At 40.7% G+C, this 16,198-nt stretch overlaps 1 protein-coding gene across 1 annotated transcript; it reads right to left on the minus strand.

Annotated features, from left to right (window-relative positions):
- Window positions 1-309: 309 nt before the first annotated feature.
- On the minus strand, window positions 310-16,130 carry MRPL47 (mitochondrial ribosomal protein L47). Its single transcript, XM_075556076.1, has 7 exons — window positions 15,995-16,130; window positions 12,527-12,678; window positions 11,117-11,177; window positions 8,321-8,417; window positions 6,926-7,056; window positions 3,518-3,613; window positions 310-516 (listed from the first exon to the last, which is right to left on the minus strand). The coding sequence occupies exons 1-7, from the start codon at window positions 16,090-16,092 to the stop codon at window positions 393-395; spliced, it is 759 nt and encodes a 252-aa protein (XP_075412191.1). The 5' UTR covers window positions 16,093-16,130; the 3' UTR covers window positions 310-392.
- Between the last annotated feature and the right edge of the window lie 68 nt (window positions 16,131-16,198).

A 16,198-nucleotide genomic window follows, 5' to 3' on the forward strand; every position in this document is an offset into this window, starting at 1 on the left:
CTTTTTAAGCAGGAAATTCATTTATCATTTTGAGTGAAATAATTCAGTATCCAGATCTCTCTCACATCCTTTTAAGAATCACAAGAAACACTTTCATGTTGATGTTAGAACTGACATCGCTTTCACTCAGCAGGCCATATTAAAATTGGCTTACGTGTTAGAATCTATAAAATGGGAATTTAGTCTGAATGCTGTACCTTATTTTTCAAGAAGCATGACCACTGGGACTAGAGAATTATTAGCATGCCATATTTAACACTTAGAACAAAGGATAAACATAGTCATTGCTTGAAAACAAAACCCAAACCATTTCTTTATAAACCACGTACTATACATTTATTTTGTCTGTAGACCATCACTCATGAAAAACAAACGGGCAGCGTTCACACATCTCAGGCAGTGCTTGAGTTCTGGGCTCTAGAAAGACGTGGAAACCTTTCTTGAAGAGATTTTTCTTTCTTTTTCATTAAGCTTGTCTTCCTGGCTTGACTGCGGGTATACTTCTCAAGTCTCAGCCTGGAATTAAAACAAAGCATGACAGCAATTTGCACACAACTAGTTCCCAGTTGACACCATTAAAAATGTCCCAATTATATTAAAACCGTAATCATATGCCAACCTCTACGTAGCATCATGTATATTAAGAAACATGAATAATAGGACTACATACAAGGCCATGTACAAAATCCATACTATCCTCCCCATTTCCTCACTGCAAAGAATTCCCAGGATCTTCAATTCCCTCCTATGATGAAGGTTTTTTTGCCTTATTTTGGAAACACTAGTACTGAATGCATTCGGTGCCTGACATCCCGAGACCGCTGCAATTCCCCCATTTCAACAGCATGCGGCTATTTATAATACAATAAGCCAGGCTGAGAGAATGCCCAGGAACCAGTTAGGACATGACCTTGCTCCCCCATATCAGTGTGTCACAGTGTGACAAATTTGTCTCTGCTAAATTAGGCTGAAGACCTTGGGGTCACTTGGAAATCAACAGATTTTCAAATAAATTCATGGATGCAATGCCTCTTATTAAAATGGGTACTTTACAGGGTAGTTTATTGATCAGTAGGTCTAAATTTATAATGTAAACAATACAATTAAAGGCATTCTGAATATAACAGGCCAGTGCTATGAGGAAAGTCAAAGTTCGTGTTGAATAAAGACCAGAACAAACAGAAAGCAGGAGCTACCCTACACGAGATGGCCATCACTCTCCATGTCATTTACCAAACGACTGAAGGGCAGAAGGAACTTCTGGAGGCCTGTTCAGATTAGGCTGCATGGTAGGAAGGTAGGGTTTTAAAACGTAGTGTCAGACTCTAGCGCCTATCAAGGTGGCACTCTGGTAAACGGCCATGCGTTATTTTAAATGTCCTGTTAGAGCATCACCTCGACTAAGGGGCAAAAAAGGATCAAAGGGTACAACATGAAGCTTAGAGAAAACAGTGCAGTTAAGTTTCGTCAACTGCTTTAGTAACTAAACAACCTAAAATGTGATTGGCTAGTGAAATGTCAAAATCTACAAAAAGGATTGACTGAATCTAGAGACGTGGGGATGAAAAAATCCTGATGTTCAGTGGCACCCTTAAAGGATGGACACACTTTAACTGGAAAGGGAAGATGAAAATTATAGATTGTGAATCTAAGTTGGCCTCGGGTGGTGAGGGGATGACAGTTTTTGAATCGCTTTTGCTGCTAAGGCAGTTGTAAGGTGGCACTGGGGCTTCCAGCTGCCCTGACTTCTGATCTCGGGCTCCTTTTAGCTAATTGCCCTGCAGCTCCCCGCCCCCTTGTCATGGTCTGCACCCAGAATGGGGGTGAGCAGGGCCCTCTGGCCAGGACACCACGGACTTGAAATTTCTTCCCCATCCACTTACAGTTTGGGGGATCAGAGTGCTCAAATCCAGAAAAGGTGCAAGTTTTAAACTCTAAAAATTACACAGCCATGTCTAAGAAGTAGCTTTTTTAAGTCCTGAAAATATATTTCTCGACATTTTAAAATAAAACAGGATACAGGAAGAAGAAATGAAAAAAACCGAAAAATGTTTCAAAAGTGATGACAAGAGGAAAAATAAGCAAAGTAATTGAGTCACGGATAAGTGATTGAAATAGTTAAAAAAAATAATCAAAACTGAGGTCTGTTTACAGCTTTTTACAGTGTAGCTCCGAACTGGAAATAGCCCAAAAGTTCATCAAAAGAACAGAAAAACTTGGTCTAGACCATTACTGAGAAATAGGGACTATGATACACTACAACTAGTGAAAACGACACAGACAACACAAAGGTGGCTCAACATAAAAGCAAAAACCCTATGGTTACTTTATATGAAGGTAGCAGGGAAGAGAAGGAAGGGGCACCAGAGAATGTCCGGGAGTGAGGGGACATTCTTTAGTTTGATCTCTCAACGCCACTGAGTCAATTCTGACTTCTGGGTTTGGGGGGTATGCAGTCCTCAAAACTCCAAATTCACTGCATGCAAATCTTACCTCAAAACAACTTTACTAGCGGGGGGTGGGGGGGTGGGGGGTGTGCATAGCTGAGGCTCACATTTAAGGATTTTAAAAAGATTTTCACTTTGCTTCTTGCATGAAGCGCACCCTAAGCATCTATTACGGAGCTTTGTGTCCACACGCACAGTAACTTGGAAGGGCATGCACTAGCTCGTTCACGGAGCCCCGGCCGCTCTTCACACGTTAAAAAATCCATCTAAGACTCAGAGGGTCCCGTTTGGTGACCAAATGGGGAAGAATTTAGCGTGTAAGTACCTCTAAATTCCACTGACTTCAGGACCTTCCATCAGATAAATAAAATCATATAATTCTATTCCTGAGTAGGCCCAAGACCACTTTACATCCTTTCCCAAAAGAGGTGAGACATACCACAAAGCATTGATGCTGATAAATTAACGCCTGGAACTCAACTCTATATCCAGTAATAAAAGGGGACTGATTAAAATAATTTATGCAACACCAACGGCTAAATGCATGCATAAAATAAATGAAAAATATTCAGGATCGAGTGACAAAAGAAAAGTGAATTCAAAGTCAGCAGATGCAGTTTTTTTGTTTTGTTTGAAATATACTAACGCCCGATAGTAATGTGTGCACTCCAGGATTAGATGAATCCAGAAAGATTCCCACAGGTTCCTTTCTTCCCCAACCCTTCATTTTATTAAACTTACAATAACAAGAGCTCACAGGGTGTGTAAGTAAATTAAGTGGCCACTCATTTTAACATTACAGTAGGACTTTTACCATTTAGGTAGCTACGTACTACAGAAAGGCAGTAACACTTTGGAAAGGTGTCTACCTATGCACCTGAGGACTAACAGTGGCTATTTCTGGGTGGTGAGATAGCCCTCTTTTTTTTTGAACCAGACTTTTAACATTTTTTCCAAAATTATCATGCACTACTTAAATTATCTGAGATATGAGCATTCAGAGAAAGCTGAGTCTGCCTGTCATCTGTTGCAGAGATGATGCGCTGCTTTGGAGACAATCGCTCACCCACCTGAGAAAGCGGTCCACATACGGCATTGCGAAGAACCGTTTCCTGCAGTATCGCTTATTGAGGTGCCAAGGTAGAGGCCACTGCTTAAACTTGTGCCTGCCAAGAAGCAGAGTTGTTACCTTATAGAAAACATTTATTTCATTTTCATTGTTTGCAAGCAACCTTCTTTGGGCTAAATGTATTCAGAAAATGAGATACTGTTGGCTATTAAGAGATTCAAGATTTTTCCTAGTTTTAAATGAAAAAATAACAGTAAAAGTATAATTACATTACAGACATTCATGAATACACCACAAAATTGCAGATGTTAATATTTTCTATCTTTGCATCAGATAACTCTAAAATTATTTTAAAAGTAGCTTCTAACATTTATCATTATGTTCTTTTTTAACAGAAAAAAATGTGTGTACATATACATATATACATATACATAAATCATTTTATTGGGGGCTAGTACAACTCTTATCACAATCCATGCATCATCCAGTTTCAAGCACATCTGTACATTTGTTGCCATCATCATTCTCAAAACATTTTTCTTTTTCAAAAAATCATTTTATTAGGGGCTCATACAACTTCATTGCACTCATCATTCCCAAAACATTTGCTTTCTACTTGAGCCCTTGGTATGAGCTCATTTTTCCCCCTTCCTCTTTGCCCCTCATGAACCCTTCATAATTTATAAATTACTGTATTGTCCGATGTCTCCCTTGACCACCGACTTTTCTGTTGTCTGTCTCCCAGGGAGGAGGTTATATGTAGATCATGTAATCGGTTCCCCACCTTCCCTCAACCCTCCCAGTATCACCACTCTCACCACTGGCCCTGAAGGGATCATCTGTCCTGGATTCCGTGTTTCCAGTTCCTATCTGTACCAGTGTACATCCTCTGGTCTAGCCGGATTTGTAAGGTAGAACTGGGCTGGGGAGGGCGGGGGAAGCATTTAAGAACTAGAGGAAAGTTGTATGTTTCATCTTTGCCACACTGTACCGACTGGCTTGTGTTCCCTCCAAAACCCTTCTGTAAGGGGATATCCAGTTGCCTAAAGATGGACGTGGGTCCCTGCTCTGCACTCCCACTCATTCACAATGATATGATATTTTGTTCTTTGATGCCGGATACTTGATCCCATCAACACCTCGTGATCATACAGGCTGGTGTGCTTCTTCCATGTGGGCTTTGTTGCTTCTCAGCTTGATGGCCGCTTGTTTATCTGCAAGCCTTTAAGACCCCAGACGCTATATCTTTTGATAGTCAGGCACCATGGAATGCCAGTTTAATAGAACTTGCATTGAGGGAGTACCTTAAGTAGAGGCCCAATGTCCATCTGCTACCTTAATACTAAACCTATAAAGCACATAGATCTCTTTCCCCATCATCATCTGTATATATTTACATTATGTACATGCCTGTAGTTAGACCTCTATAAATGCCCTTTGCCTCCTAGTTCTTTCCTCTGTTTCCTTTGACTTTCCTCTGGTCCCACTATCATGCTCAGCCTCCATCTGGGTCTCAGGAATTCCTCTCGATTATACTGTTCTTAAGCAAGTCCTACCAGCCCTCCTACACCCTCCTTGCCACCGATTTTGGATCACTTTTTGTTCCCTGTCCCTGGGTTTTTTAACACCACTTCCTTTCCCCAACCTCCCCATCTTTCATGTCCCCCTGGAATGTCAGTCCTGTTGTTTTCTCTTCCAGATTGTTTATTCCACCTATAGACCTGCAGAGATAATAATATGCACAAAAACAAGACAGAGCAAAACAAAGCAAAAGAAAACAACAACACTAAACTAATGGCACACAGAAAAGCAAAGTCTGCAATAGTTCCAGGTCTGTTTGTTGTCTCCTGTAGGGCTATGGGTCAGTGAGGGATGCCGTGTCTCACAGGTAGTGGGGCCGGCCATAAGGTCCTCCCTGTGCACTGGCTGCTCTGGGCAGGGTTATTGTCCTCAGGGCTTGGTGGGCCAGGATGTACGAATATAGAGCTCTGCATTTCAAAAACCAACCAACCCACCCCACTGCCACTAATTCAATTCCGACTCATAACAACTCTATGTAGTGATTCCCAGGCAGTGAATGTTTTTACAGGAGCAGACAGCCTCATCTTTGTGCCACCGAAAGTCTCGTGGGTTTGAATCACGGTCCTTGGGTTTAGCAGTCCAGTGCTTACCCAACAGAGCTTCTCTTGCTTTCAAAGCTATCTTAAATATTTATTTCAACGTACAATAGCAAATGAAGGGGGAAAGCACCAGAATTATCATTTTAGTTAAAAAGCTATGTTGGAAAGATGATATAAATGTCATGCTCACTCTTGGTTAGCTATGGGAAAACTAAAAAGCAAACTCTAAAAAAACCTTTAAAAAGAGTATCACTCTTAGTGACTTTCTTAGATACAGTCTCCGCTTGCCCCCTATCTTTTCTTATTTGATCCGATCAGAAGAACAAACAGAAAAGATAGTAAAACGAATAATTTTATTGAGATGTTCTTGGCAATTTGATTTTCCGCGGGTGGTGGAGGGTTACGAAGAGCGCAGCCACTCCCCTGCAAGCAGAGCCCTCACCACGACTTCCATGTAAACACTTTGGTCACATCGGTAAGCGGCCACGGCCACGATGTGGTGTCATTTCAAAGATACAGAGAAGGTCTCCCCAGAGTACCTTCCCTGTTTTGCTAATATTCAGAACTCTACATATAAAGCTTCATTTTGATAACCTAACTCAAATGTAAATAAATAAAGGAGGGAGAGAGACTAAATTGAGCCTTCTCGGTTACTTTTATTTCAGTGTGAATTTTTATCATGAGATCCTTTCTCAAGCTCTGGCAGGATGAAGGGACTGATCGCACACAAGACAAGATGTCATGAAAAAGTAAAAGGACGTATAATGAGAGAGACCGGGGAATAAGGGAAACTCTCTCATAATTTAGCCTGGGGATTATCCTTATGACAATGCAAACAAACAGCCTAGTTCATGAGCTTTAAACCCCTAAAGCTTCTTTCATAATAGTCCCGGGTTCTTGATAAACAAAGAGGGTCAACTGTGTGCCCATCCTAAAATTAACTTCATGAAAATAAAAAACTCCCTAAAATTATGTGTATAATTCTCAAGAGGAAGGAGCTGTCGGTTTTGTCAAATTCTAAAGAAGCCCTATGATCCATATAAGATAAGACCCCCAGTTAAACTTATTGATAACAAAATCATGGGGGTGGCATGTCTGGGCTGGTATTCATTTTACCTGATCAAGTTGCTCTCACTCATATCCTCAGGTCCCAAAGGGGTCTATGAGACATCTGCTTATAACACACTGATCTCAAAGATATCTCATATGGTATTTCTTTAAAGACATGGGACAGAGGAATGAGGTGTAGCATGTCCAATTTCTTAGGAGTCACAATAGCTTCTACATACCAGATGATTCTTCCAAAGAGGTCTCTTCTCCAAGCACCAGGTCTACCATATTTTTGACCAGTTTGAAGAAGCCGTAGTGCATCTTCTCGTTCCTGGACAACTTTATCTAGTGCATCCATGGAATCTACCACCTGAGATGACGAAGATGGGATTTCAATAATTTACAGCAGAATTCAAAGAAAAATACAAAGGCTGTGCATGTGAAGACGGGGAGAGACACATAACGCGAGTGTGGTAAATATTAAATGAGCAATATAAGTGAAATATATATGAGGAAAATGATGAGGGCAAAGAATGTACAGATGTGCTTTATACAACTGATGTATGTATATGTATGGATTGTGATAAGAGTTGTATGAGCCCCTAATAAAATGTTAAAATATATATGAGGAATTCTCTGTACTATTTTTATAACTGTCTGACATTATGTCATATATACACGCACACATATATCTATTTGTATTATGTAACTAAATTTTCCCTACGTTAGAATAACCTCCATAATCCTGGTAGATACCTGAGATTTTATTCTACACCTTCTGTGCCTCTGTTGGGAGATTAGGGCCTTTCCCCTCCAACGCTGGGTGGCTGTGACTGGTTTGAGCAACAAACTGACCTCAAAAGCCATCCCGGGGGGAAATGGACACATCTGACTAGATGAAAATGTAACTTCTACATGAAGCAAACAAACAAATCCTTACACATTGATAGTAAATACTTAAAGAGGCAAATCTACACATGAAAATATAACCAAGGTATACCATGTAACTGAAAACTACAAGTCGCCGAAGAATTTGTGCATTGCACGTCACACTGTGTCAATGAAAGCAGCCACATGCCGACATGCACAGAGACACTTCATAGGTGAATAGCAGTGTTTGAGTGGCTGCGTCTAGGAGAAAGAACGAGGCACCTAAGAGAGTGTCTTTTATTTTAACATGAAGGAACGAACTACAAGAACAGTTCACTTCAATGGGGCGGGGAATGTGCGGATGTGCTTTACACAATTGATGGATGTACATGTGTGGATGGTGATGAGAGTTGTATGAGCCCTAATAAAATGTAAAAAAAGAACAGTTCACTTCAATTGAGGAGGCGGCCACTTGAAAAAGAAAAGCCCACAGGAAACCCAGATTGATCAAGCATGTCACTGCAAGGTCTCGATCGAAGAATGAACACGTGCGGGGGGTGGGGGGGTGGTCTGGGGACAGAATGACTACAAACGGGCATCGAGGTGATGAAAATGTCCGACAATTCGACTGCAGTGAAGGATCAAAATGGACAGAAAGTTGAAGTGAAACCAGAGATGCAATGTACTTGGCAGCAGACAGAGGAACCGTGTGTCCCTCTTCGTCGGTGAGCACACCGCAGTCTCCAGCCTCCCACAAGCCGTACCTTTTCTAGCCTCTCTGGGCTGGGCATCGGTAGGCTCTGCCGCTTGGCCTCCTGCTCCAGAGTGAGCAGCATGTTTCTCTCTTTCAACAGGACATACCTGCACCCAAAACAGAACACCTGTGATACTATTCTGTGGTCATACAGCTGCCACTTCTGACAGGTAACATTAACCATCCACACGCAAAAATCCTTGAGCAATTTCAGTATACCAGGTTCCTTACAATGACTACCGCTTTTATTGGAAAAAATTTCTCATGGGCCACATATTGTATTAAGTGTTAAAACAATTTTTAGAAAGGCATCATAAAAGTCAATGAATTCCAAAGGAAGGGGTGGGGGGGAGGATGGAAAAAAGAATGACCTTGGCTGAGTAGCTGTCACATGCTGGGCGCTTTGCTAGGCACACTATGTGTGTTACTGCATTTACATCTCCTAATAACCACAGGATGGCTACGGGTCGGAACCGCCTTGCTGGCACTTAACAAAATAACCCCTTGGGCTGGAGTGAGTTCTATCTCCTACAAGAATAAGCTTTGTATGAGAAGCAGCATTCACGAGTCAAAGCCCAGTCTGCATATGTGCACAGTCCGATCTACTTTCATTTCACCGCGCTGCGTCTGAAGCTCTCACCGATTACGGCGCACCGAGTGGTACAAACGACAAGTAGCAGAGACAGTTAAGTGGGCGAGATGAACAACTCTTTAAGGAAGGTGCTCGGGGAATGCTTCCTAGAGGACACGGGAAAGGCCCTTTTGCAGCAGAGCTAAAGTGGGAGCAGCTTTCTCTGGGAACCAGAGCTTGATGGATAGAAGGGAATACAGGTAAATGTGGAGGGCACTGAAAATGAGACAAAGGAATTGAGATACTTTACGCTTCAATACAACTTACTTACAAATACAAATAAGACCAAACTGTTTCTAAAGTACTTCACTGCGTTTAATCTAACATGAAATTGTTGATTGTTCTGAAATGTAAACCTCTCACCTATGTCACAATACAAAAAAATTCATTAAGAAAAGGGGTGAGTGTGTAAATGATCCTTTAAATCTGGGGACAAAAATGTCAATATCTACTGTTCGTGCCTAAACCAAACTCATTGCCAAGTTGATTCTGACTCATGGTGATCCTATAGGCCAGGGTAGAATTGTCCCTGTGGGTTTCCAAGACTTTTAACTCTTTTTTGGAAGTAGAAAAATCTCATCTTTCTATCAAGGAAGGGCTGGTGGTTTTCAACTGTCAACCTTGCAGTAAGCAGGCCAACTTGTAACCACTATGCCACCTAAGCAGGTAATTAATCCTGAGTGAAATGGGCTTGGTGGAGAACATAGGTAAGAAAAAGTGGCGTGCAATGCCCAGTCTCGCAGGGGTAGCTGGCTACAGAAACAGTTACCACCACGTCGGACGATAGCTCCAAAGCACACCAAACTCACTACCATCATATCAATTGTGCCCCTTGGCCCAACAAGACAGGGCAAAACTGCCTCTGAGTTTTCAGAGACTGCAACTCTTTACAGGAGCAGAAAGCCTCATTTTTCTCCTGAGGAGTGGCTGGCAGTTTCAAACTGCTGAGCTGGCAGTTAGCAGCCTAACACTTAACTTCTATACCACCATGGAGGGCTGTAGGCCAGTGTTACAAAATCACTGCTTTTATTGATTTAAGTAAAGCCAGAAACCCAGGCTTTTGTGTGAAAATTCCCAATTTTAAAGAAACAGTATAGTCCAAATAAAATTTATCTTTGGATAGTCAATTAAATCAATTAAAAATACAACTTGGGGGAGGGGGGAATGAGGAGGGAGGGGGAGGGGAAAAAAGGAAAATGAGATGATTCCAGGAACCCAAGTGGAAGGCGCAAATTTTGAGAATGATGAGGGCAACGAATGTATAAGGATGCTTTATTCAATTGATGTATGTATGGATTGTGATAAGAGTTGTATGAGCCCCAATAAAATGATTTATAAAAATTTAAAAAAAAATACAACTTGGTCTTCTTTTTTTACAACTTAGTCTTAAATCTTCTCAATCTCTCTAACTTATAAGAACTCACCAGATAAATCTACTGAATTCCTAACTAAAATGCACCCACCTGACACATAACCTCAAAGCAAATAAGTTAAAGATTCCCACACCATAGAAAAGGTAATTAGTAAAAAAAAGATTACTTATACTGGTTATGATTTTTAATTGCCAAAACAATATATGCTGTGAAACAAATATGAGGCTGAATAAAAAAACTTAGCGAGAGGTCTGAATGTAATCAAGGATGTCCCCATTTCATTTTACTAGTAATTTTCTAGGTGTCACTAATATAAAGGTACTTGTACCATAGCTAAGACGCCCTGGTGGCATAAACTATGCACTGAGCTGCAAATCACAGGTCAGTGGTTCAAAGCCACCAGTCGCTGCTCAGGAGAAGAAGTATGTTTCCCTAAAGATTTACAGCCTCAGATACCCAAAGGGGCAGCGGTACCCTGGCCTAGAGCATCGCTGTTAGTCAGAATCGACGTGGTGACAGTGAGTGAGTGCGTGAGTGAGTGAGTGAGTGAGTGAGTGAGTGAGTGAGTGAGTGAGGCAGGTAGCAGTTACAATGAAATTTCTAAAACCCCAACTATTTGATTACTCTATTAAAATCTTAATGGAATAAAATCATATTTACAAAATCTTTACTCATTTTATGTATCACCTATAGATAAGTCTCTTTATTCAATTTATTACTTTACAGATAGATGCAGTTTCTTCCTCACTGTTACACTGTAACTGCTTCAAACACCTAGCGGCTGTGGGCGTGCTAAACTCACCAAAGCTTATGCAAATCTTCATTACTTTTATTCCGTAACTGCTGACATGTCCATGAAGCACCTAACAAAATGAAAAATTCATAACATGAAATAGTGTCTCTAGCTACGTGCTTTTGGCAAATTACTCAACCTTTTAAGACTTCAGTGTCTTCATCTTTGAGATGTACCACAACAGCTAACAGCTTTTGAAGACTCTATGAAGAGTCAATAATACATAAATTACTAGTAAAGGGCCTGGGGCTCGCATTTAAAAAGGTTAACACTGATGCAATATGTATTTCCCCACTGTCATGTCAAACACTTTCTATCAGTTATAAGGTAGTTTCTAAAATCAAATATGGGCTAATTTAATACTTGGTCAGTGGACGTCCCTCTTGACCCAACCTGAGTTTGTTCTAGGCTCAAGTATTTCTTGCTTGTTCCACGACAAAAATTTCTTCACTGGCGTTTTACATAATCGTGATGGCCTTTTCTGTTCTGTGTTTTACTTTCTTTTCTTTCTATTCTAATGTATTTGTATCTTTATTATTATTACCATATTCTTCATGCCATTTTGTTTTGTTTTTTATTGTTTCTGTTGGGTTTCCCAGTTGGTGAAGCACAGAAGGAGTCAGTGCACAGAGACAATCACTGATGTAAAGGTTTTGCAGGGATGTGGAGGTGGGGTGGGAATTGGGGGTCGGGAATTTGGGGAGCAAACAATGTGAGAGTGGGGAGGGAGCACTAGAACTGATCGTGTTGATGGATATACAACTCATTTTAAAAGCAATTTAACCATGGAAGTGTATGATATGTAAATACTTTATGAAGGATACTAGAAAAGAAACCAAACTTGACCAGTGGTTACCATGTGTGAAGGGGAAAGAGTTGTTGCGTGGGGCCACTGAGTCTCTGTCAACGGTGGTGGAACAATTTGGAAAAGGATAGCAGCAATGGTTGTACGACACGGGGAGTATAATGAATGGCACTGAATTAAACAAGTAGAAGTCGTGGAAGGGAGAATGTTTTGTGGTGTACATTTTTGCCACAATTAGAAAAACTATAATTACATGAATAGCAGTAAATACAAAGAAGAAGAAACATTTCTAGAATTGACTACTGTGAAAATTGTACAGCTCTTCTTGATACGATCAAATTATTGAATTGTATGACAGGTAGATAAAGTGCTAATAAAACTGTTTTGTTTTTTTTTACAAAAGTGAATTTCCAAGTACCTCTGGAAAATAACATATTTTTCACCCAATCTTTTGTCCAACTCCAAGAGCTTTGAACTCAATTATTATATTATCCTTTTAATATTCTCTTAGAAAAATCACCCAAACGAGAAATACATAAACAAATCCCAAACTGGACAGATGTTCCTATAGTGAAGGTGGGATTGTTTAATATTGATCAGCCCAAAACACTCACCAGATTTTACATTTTCTTGCCCCCAATTCTTTGGGTCATCAAAAAATTCTTCTAGTCCTTTTCTGGCCAGAGTGGAGTGCAGGAATCTGCTCTGGTGCAACGGTGAGCTACTGGGTGTAGTCTCTGAGAACACATCGCCTGCAAGTCTGCAACTGAACACATGTAAACGATGAAGTTTTACAGCAGCGAGATTTATAAGCAATAGCCTGAATGATTTCCTCACCTACAATGCTTAAAAAACGTATTCTAGGTTTCCAAACACGAAATAATACATCTTTAAGAACTATCAGAAAGTATTTTTAATACTGCCCTGTAGGTGCCTATGATCCTACAATTTCCGAGGTAACATATATACATAATTATATTTTAAAATAACCATGGTAGGTCCTCATAACCTGCTAGTGTGTATGTGAACAGACAGGAAGTAAACATGACAATAACAATGACAGGAAAACAAATTCAAAGCAAAAGCTCATCATGTTAAAAAATATCATGTCATGCAAGAGAATTTAAAAAGGAGCCTTCTACAGTAAGGGAAACGAATGGACCAAGCCAACTAAAGCAGAGAGGGACCCTTGTTTAGGTCTTGAACCAAGAGGAAAAAGGGATTATCAAAACAATTGAGGCTCTTTAACTATGCACTAGATACCTGTAGAGAAGTAGTAGGCACCTATAAATATTAAATTTCTTGACTGTTCCCATTGTAATGTGGTTATTAGGCATGTCCTTGTTCTTAAAAGACATGTGCTGACGATCTATGATGTTTGCAACTCTCATATAGCTTAGTTTTTAGACAGCATTGATATAAAAGGGATAAAGAAAATGTATTACCATGTCAGCAAATGGTTAACCTATGTAAAGTACATGCATAGTTTTGAGATTTTTCTTAGTTTGAAACCTAAAAAGCAAAACAACAGAGAGCACAAAAGGGAATACAAATCTATGTGTAAATCTTTGCAAAGTTAAAAGAATGACAAGCAGTCTAACTTTATCCAAATGCTGGTGTTAAAATTGCTTTTTGCTTTCTTCAAAATATCCCATTTCCCAAGTATGAAATGAATGGATAACAATAACTTTAAAAAGCTTAAATTATTTTTTTAAGTTAAAGGGCTGATGTACAAGAAACAATCGATCAGTTTGTGACCATGATCAAATTACCTCCACTGAGGCTTTGCCAAAAACAGAAACGTGCTTTTCTCTAAGTCTGGCATAAGTAATACCGCATAATGCTCAAAAAAGCCTCTGCAGTCAAAAACTGATGGATTGATTTTTTAAATCACTTTATTAGGGGCTCATACAACTCTTACAATCCATACATACATCAGTTGTGTAAAGCACAACATTCTCAAAACATTTGCTCTGGAGCAGAAAACGATGGAAACAATGGTTCTGGGGAGACACAGGGGAGGGAGAGGTGGGGGGAAAGGAAGTGGTGTTAACAAACCCAGGGACAAGGGAACAAGTGAACCACATCGGCGGTGAGGAGGGTGTAGGAGGCCTGGTAGGGCATGATCAAGGATAATGTAATGGAGAGGAATCACTGAAACCCAACTAAAGGCTGAGCATGGTACTGGGACAAAAGGAAAGTCAAAGGAAATAGAGAAAAGAGATAGGAGGCAAAGGGCATTTATAGAGGTCTAAATAAAGGCATGTACATATGTAAATATGTTTATATATGATGATGGAGAAATAGATCTATGTGCATATATTTATTATTTTAATCATTTTCTTAGTTATGTGCATATATTATAGGTTTAGTATTAAGGTAGCAGATGGACACTGGGCCTCCACTCAAGTATTCCCACAATGCAAGAACACTTTGTTCTATTAAACTGGCATTCTATGATGCTCACCTCCCTGACCCCATCACTGAAGACACAGCAGGTGCATAAGCAAATGTGAAGAAAGCTGATGGAACTAGGCTATCAAAAGATATAGCATCTAGGGTCTTAAAGACTTGAAGTTAAACAAGCGGCCATCTAACTCAGAAACAACAAAGCTCACATGAAAGAAGCACACCAGCCTGTGTGATCATGAGGTGCTGAAGGGATCAGGTAACAGGCATCAAAGAACAAAAAATCATATCACTGTGTGCTCACCTTCCAGATATAATTACTAAAGACAAATGAGTGCATAAGCAAATGTGGTGAAGAAAGCTGAAGGTGCCTGGTTATCAAAAGATATAGCGTCTGGGGTCTTAAAAGGCTTGAGGGTAAACAAGCGGCCATCTAGCTCAGAAGCAACAAAGCCCACATGGAAGAAGCACACAAGCCAGTGTGATCATAAGGTGTTGATGGGATCGGGTGTCAGGCATCAAAGAACAAAAAAATCTTATTATTGTGAATGAGTGGGAGTGCAGAGTGGGGACGAAAAGACCATCTGTAGGCAACTGGACATCCTCTTACAGAAGGGTCATGGAGAGCAGATGAGCTAGTCAGGGTGCAGGGTAGCAACAATGAAACAACTTTTCTCTAGTTCCTAGATGCTTTGTCCCCCCAACTATCATGATCCCAATTCTACCTTACAAATCTGGCTACACTGATACAGATAGGAACCAGAAACGCAGGGAATCCAAAACAGATGATCCCTTCAGGACCAGTGGTGAGAGTGGTGATACCGGGAGGGTGGGGTGGAAAGGGGAAACCTATAACAAGGATCTACATATAACCCCCTCTCTGGGGGGTCAGACAACAGACATGTGGCAGAAGGGAGATGTTGGACAGTGTAAGGTAAGACAAAATAATAATTTATAAATTATCAAGGGTTCATCAGGGAGGGGGAAAATGAGATGATACCAAGGGCTCAAGCAGAAAGCAAATGTTTTGAGAATGATGATGGCAACAAATGTACAAATGTGCTTGACATGATGGATGGATGGATTGTGATAGAGTTGTACGAGCGCCCAATAAAAATGATTTTTTAAAAAAATCCAACATGCCCCATTATTTTCAGAACTTCAATTCTTCGTAGCTAAATGCCAGCAAGAATATAAGCATGCCCAGGAAGGTAACAAAGATCAGAATATAAGATCAAGCAGACTTTACACCCCGAGATAATGAATTCCATGTGTAGGATGTACACCTGCAGGTCAATTTTTCATTTGTTTGGCTACTTTATTTACTTAGCATTTACTGAACAATCTCTTTTTACTATTTTTTAATCCATTCAAACCTGACATCTTTAAAGTTCTCTCGATACTATCCAGCACAACAACATGCCTCTATACATCTCTGTTTAATTCAACAAAAACTGGGAGTCTACCCATCCTACCTATCGCCGGGTCCACAGCAGCGTGCAACAAAACGTTTGACAAAGAACCCAAGGCACCCAGTTTCTCCAAGGTCAATCACGCCCCACAACGGTAGGGGTTCGGGCTCAGCGCCTTGCACATCCTGGAGCTCTGAGCATCTCGGGAGCAAACGTCGAAAGCAAGAAAAGCTGGACACACAGACGCCTAAGCCCACTTACCCTGAACGAGTATGGGACTGAGGAGTTACCAACGCTCTGGAAGCCTTCAGGGCGACGGAAACCCCTTGGCAAAGAGCTGCCCAGCGCGACGCTGCCATATTCCCTCGCAGTACGCAAGGCACGTTTCCGCCGGGAGCGTCACTTCCGCCGTCTGAAGGCCTTCGGGTCACGGGAACGGGCAAACGCTCTTGCCCTCACTCAACA

The sequence above is a fragment of the Tenrec ecaudatus genome, chromosome 8, assembly GCF_050624435.1.
Source record: "Tenrec ecaudatus isolate mTenEca1 chromosome 8, mTenEca1.hap1, whole genome shotgun sequence".
Taxonomy (NCBI): Eukaryota; Metazoa; Chordata; class Mammalia; order Afrosoricida; family Tenrecidae; genus Tenrec; species Tenrec ecaudatus.

Excerpts from the sequence above, each read along its gene's own strand:
- MRPL47 (XM_075556076.1), bottom strand. The coding sequence starts at position 16,092 with ATGGCAGCGTCGCGCTGGGCAGCTCTTTGCCAAGGGGTTTCCGTCGCC. Across the intron at positions 12,679-15,994 it reads CAGTCCCATACTCGTTCAGG|TTGCAGACTTGCAGGCGATG; the intron begins GTAAGTGGGCTT and ends ACATGTGTTCAG. Across the intron at positions 517-3,517 it reads TATGTGGACCGCTTTCTCAG|GCTGAGACTTGAGAAGTATA; the intron begins GTGGGTGAGCGA and ends TTTTAATTCCAG.